This window comes from Styela clava, chromosome 11 (assembly GCF_964204865.1).
Source record: "Styela clava chromosome 11, kaStyClav1.hap1.2, whole genome shotgun sequence".
Lineage (NCBI taxonomy): Eukaryota > Metazoa > Chordata > Ascidiacea > Stolidobranchia > Styelidae > Styela > Styela clava.
Genome location: NC_135260.1, coordinates 17,649,484 through 17,654,511, shown reverse-complemented (window position 1 = coordinate 17,654,511; position 5,028 = coordinate 17,649,484). Strand labels below are relative to the sequence as shown.

Here is a 5,028-nt window from a genome sequence, read left to right as displayed (position 1 = left end):
TACAAATATTATGTCCGAGTTTTGTGGCAGCTTGGAACGGATTTTGCATTTGTAGGAATAATGCGTCCCCACTTACGGAGAGGCTTCCGGTACGAATTAATTTCGTAGGTAGAGTTTCCACTGGTTCTCTAAGTTAATGTACTATCAAGCACGACAGGAGATTCAATCTTGATTGTCCGATCAAAACGACATGTTTTGTCCCCTGGTAATGGCCTGCAGCGCGATTGGCGCACAACAGCTAATATTAGTTAGTAAGATGGATTAGTATCGATGATCAACTTGTTTTGTCCTAATTCAAAGAATCTGGCGTAAACCCTTTTTACAACAAATATTAATAATTTTGCCCGAAATTCAATCAACTTGATATGATTTTGCCTACACATTCTGGTGAAACGTCAAAATCACATGCATTCAAATATTTTTGTAATTGTGGCAATGCTTACCACATTCCGGAGTGTATATCCGAGTCTAATTGACTTTAATTTGAAAAAAACTATTATTTCGAGACCGTACCAACACATTGAAGTATGTTACTGCAGCACCGGTTACTATTCTCCGCTTCATTTCGATGTCGGTCCGCGAATTATTTATCGATCTTGATCGTAAGTATGTTGATAGGTTTTTGTCTGTTAGATGATACAATATCTCACGAAAGCGAGATATCGTGAATCTGCTCCACATTTTGCATGTGCATTCATCTTATCTCGGACCAGAAGCCCATTGATTTTGGACCAATTATGTCGTATAATTAGCGAGTTATTAATTAATTAGTGATGGGGCACGCGGTGTCGCTATTGAGTCAAAGCGAAGGATAAACGCCGCTAGATCGATGAGTCGGCGGTCTCCGATCGCTATCTCGTTTTATTCATTGTTGGCGGTGCGCAGGGTAGCAACCACTGACCTAAAAGACTGTTCAAACAACCCCGATCAAACGAAATGTTCAGATATTCAATTTAATTAATATTCGATAACAATGATGTATGGGACAAATTGGCTATGCATGCCTGGATACGTAGTGAATAGGACAACAAGATGGGACATACAGTAGAAATTAATCTCAATTTTCAATAAAAATGGACGTTAAAATCTAGCCAATAATTTCAGACAAGCATAAATTAGAATTCTAACAATAATTTTCGATTAAATCATACTATTACCCTCCACAAAAAAAAATCGTCAAATCGGGGTTTTAAATATTAATTACAAATTTCTTTGGTGGATCAAACTTAAGGAGTACCACAGCAACAAAATTATGCAGGTATTTGAAACGAAACAGGCAAGACGGTCAAAACTTATACAAAAATTAAAAATAGGTAGCAGTTGGCTGATCAATCAACAAGCAGTGGATTTTTCCATTTGAAAAACATAACCAAGTAGGATACCATATGTCTGAATCCGGCAAGGATGTTCGTGTAAAACGAGGCATCTGCCCTTAATTATTTGCTTATTCATCTTGTCAATCTAAGTATATAACTGCCAGAATTCCCCCAATTTACATATTACTACAAGTATCACAACACCAGAATCAGTCTATCACAACACCAGAAGCATCAACAAAAAAGAACAAGGCAGAAATTAATATATATAATAATGCACTGTACATTGAGGCATTTGAACAGTGGTTACAAAATTACAGCAAAACGATCAAAAACAGATCATAATTTAATTTGCACACTGATTCTTGACATGTCAAGAATGCAATGCTGTCAATTAGCAATAGCATACAATAAGAGCAAACAAAGATAATATATTGATCAATATAATGAATAGGAACAACAATAAGTTTGAACTTGCAATTTATAATAATTTATAAGTCTTCATGTTCTGAACATTCCTGATCGGGTAATCTTTTCCTGTGAAATCAAAATGCTTAGGTGTTAAGATCAAGACATCAGTTCATTATACATCTTCATTATATAATATAGTTTTGCTTGATGTATCTACTCTGTCTGCTCAAGTGATGATCACAATATCTTTCGATATAATTTGATTATTTAAAATGGATGTAATATTGTATTAACCCTAGCTAAACCCTCATACTTCCACACTCAATTAAGAAACCCAAGAATGTAGAATTGTCTAGACACAGGAACTCGGAGGCTTGACATCTTTCAACACTTACCTTACTTTACCATGGCAGCATATTTCGTACTCTGAGTTATAGCCAACATCTGAGCAACATTTGTTGTCATGCAACTTCATTTGGCAAGAATATAATTTGTCCACTGAAATAATAAAAAGCAACAAATAATGTATATTACAAAATTATTGGAAAAAATTGCAAAATAATGCACAAAACTCACATGTATGTTTTTGAATTTGTAAATCTCTCAAATCTGGATTAGCAGTGCCTGTGATATAAATCATTGTTTAACAAATTTCAATCAACTCACCAATAAATTTCACAAAAGAAACTTTACAAAACTTTGAAATTGTCTACTTGAAACATGAATTTCCATGCTATCAACACAATTGCATACCAAATTTAATGCCAATATCATCATTAATTCAGAAAAAACAGCAAATCGCTAAATTTGAAAATTTTGGGTGTAACATTTTATTATATTTGATTAGTAGCCTATAAAAAAGTACTGTATTAATATACATACAGTATTTTGAAGTTTGAATATTGTATAGTGCTTTAGTGTACGACCGTCTTGCTCGTAAGAAGCATTCTGATGCTAAACGATCGCATTCGCAAAATGCATTCGAGTATTCTGTATTTTCTTCTTTTTCTGTAAAAGAAGAATTATTTACATACTTTGAAGCTGAACCGTTTGTAACTGATAATAAATAGGTCACCAGGATATACAAAATCATTGACTTGACATTCATCATCTTCACAATACAGATTTCTGATCAATTGTGAACAATAGCATAAAAGTAAAATGTTATTTATGAATAGTATCATTCCAATAATAATGCAGCTTGAAGGTAGCATTAGTTAAACTATACCACAGAGAAAACAATCTACATACTTACTGCATATAATTTTGGAATTATTTACACATTGAAATTGATATCTTGAAAAATATGCTCCATAGGCTTTTTCTGAAAAACTGGCAGCATACTTCTCAGCTTTGCCGTAGCATTTGTCATGGTAAAAGCAGCATCTTAAAACAGTATTTCATAAGACATGGAAATATATTCCTCCTGTATTTTTCAATAGCAGTGATAAGTTGGGGCAAAAAGAAAAGTGATAAGTACAGGTTGTTAGAACTCATCATTCAGTATGAATCACTGATGAGAAGCTTATGGCATTAAGGCATGATCCGACATTTTCATATCATTTCCTTCATGAACAAATTTATGTAGGCGTATTAAGTAATGAGATAGATCATTTTTTTCCGCTACATCTTCGAACTGCTTATGCTATAACAAGAGTGCAATACTATGATTCATCAACCAGTTACAGCGACTTATTATGAATTGAACTGTGTGTGTATATATACATATAAAGGGTAGGGATATCTTGTCAAAATAATGATATACCAGATTACTTGAATCACAATATAATTGAAACAGATGCCAAACATATCACAATCCTATTGAAACAGAAGTAGAACATACCGTAATGGTCATTCTCTGCTTTATTAACATACAAACAATTAGTTATTGCCCCTCACTTGTCAGTATCATCTAACGGTTGTCCACTTCCCCGATATCCACAATAACATCCATAATCCGCATATGTTTTTAATACGTCTGTCCATGGTTGTAAACATGTAATGACATCTTCAAATTCAAACAAACTCCTTTTTGATCTTCTGTGGGCGCTCGTTATTGCTGTTTAAGAAATTAAAATGTTAAATACTTGATGTCCATACGTTTTTTCATTATTACCATCTACAATCGAGGCATTATAAACCCATTAACCAGATAACAACTATCTCCTTTTAATTAATAAATATTTGGTTTATGTCATAAAAATATAGAATAGATTCATGGTGAAATCTTATAATTGTACGATAATGATGAAACAAGATATGTAACTATTAGACTAGTGCTGTTCCTCTCCCCCAATAAATATTAAAATCCAAATTATAATATCAATACAGCAATAACAATGAGCATCACAAATCTGCATATAGCTAGAACAAGCTTAAAAATACGTACAGGAGCTGATATCAGACAGCCACTGAGTGAATCCCTCTCCAATTTCAGCACTGAATGATAAAATCACATAAAGAAGGACTGTCCATGTAATATATTTCATCTCCCCCAGCAGGAAGACGAGTCGATACGTAAATTCAGTTTTGTGGATGTTCTGGCTTCTGTTGTAGTATTTTGTGTATTATGGTATCGTGTCTACAATGACGATTAATTCAATCGGCCTTTCTACTAAGTAGGTTCGTATAATTTATTTTAAGAGTTCAGAATTGTCCTACGCTTTCAAATTGTCGATTCCCTGTAGTTCTTTCGATTTCAAGAGTTACCGTACCGTAACCAAGAATAACATAATGCTATTCGAAAAGTCCACGTCAATAACAATGCTGCGATGTGGTATTTGAATGAGGTTACTATCGGACACTCGACACGTGATCTTACTACGATTTTCTAACGACACGGCAATTCGTCACCGCCCATTGTTTTCGACATGACGTAACCTCAAATACAACTCAAAGCATACTTCGAGGGAAAACCTTCCCGAATCGTTTAAAATAATGCATCAAGATAAATTTTAGCGTGAGTTTGATTTAAGAATGATTTATTTCCAATTAAAAGAATACGGAAAACGTTTTCTAATAAAAACGGCCTGCTTTGTGATGTCACAAATTCAATACAATCAAGCTTTAGTTTAGTGCAACATTTCAAATATAGAATTCTAAAAAGACATCAGCGGGTTGGCATGTTCTACAAGCGCAATCAATAAATGAAATCTTGTTTTTGGGGAAGACTTGTGTTTTTGTACAATGATTCCACATTCTGTAATCACACTTCTATTTAATGTTTATATTCAAAATGTCCAAAATCATTTTACGTAGGGTTATAAAATGTTGCATCCTATCCTCCTATATATATCAAGTC

At 33.7% G+C, this 5,028-nt stretch overlaps 1 protein-coding gene across 1 annotated transcript; it reads right to left on the bottom strand.

Moving 5' to 3' along the window:
• Positions 1–939: 939 nt before the first annotated feature.
• LOC120347772 (acidic phospholipase A2 HTe-like) lies at positions 940–4,615 on the bottom strand. Its single transcript, XM_039417859.2, has 7 exons — positions 4,117–4,615; positions 3,627–3,786; positions 2,983–3,113; positions 2,610–2,735; positions 2,304–2,351; positions 2,123–2,225; positions 940–1,853 (listed from the first exon to the last, which is right to left on the bottom strand). The coding sequence occupies exons 1-7, from the start codon at positions 4,214–4,216 to the stop codon at positions 1,808–1,810; spliced, it is 714 nt and encodes a 237-aa protein (XP_039273793.2). The 5' UTR covers positions 4,217–4,615; the 3' UTR covers positions 940–1,807.
• Between the last annotated feature and the right edge of the window lie 413 nt (positions 4,616–5,028).

What these genes read in the sequence shown, in the direction of transcription:
- LOC120347772 (XM_039417859.2), bottom strand. Translation starts at nt 4,216, where the DNA reads ATGAAATATATTACATGGACAGTCCTTCTTTATGTGATTTTATCATTC. An exon ending in GCTGTCTGATATCAGCTCCT is followed by an intron (nt 3,787 to 4,116) that starts GTACGTATTTTT and finishes TTTCTTAAACAG; the next exon opens with CAATAACGAGCGCCCACAGA. An exon ending in TGCTGCCATGGTAAAGTAAG is followed by an intron (nt 1,854 to 2,122) that starts GTAAGTGTTGAA and finishes TTGATTTCACAG; the next exon opens with GAAAAGATTACCCGATCAGG.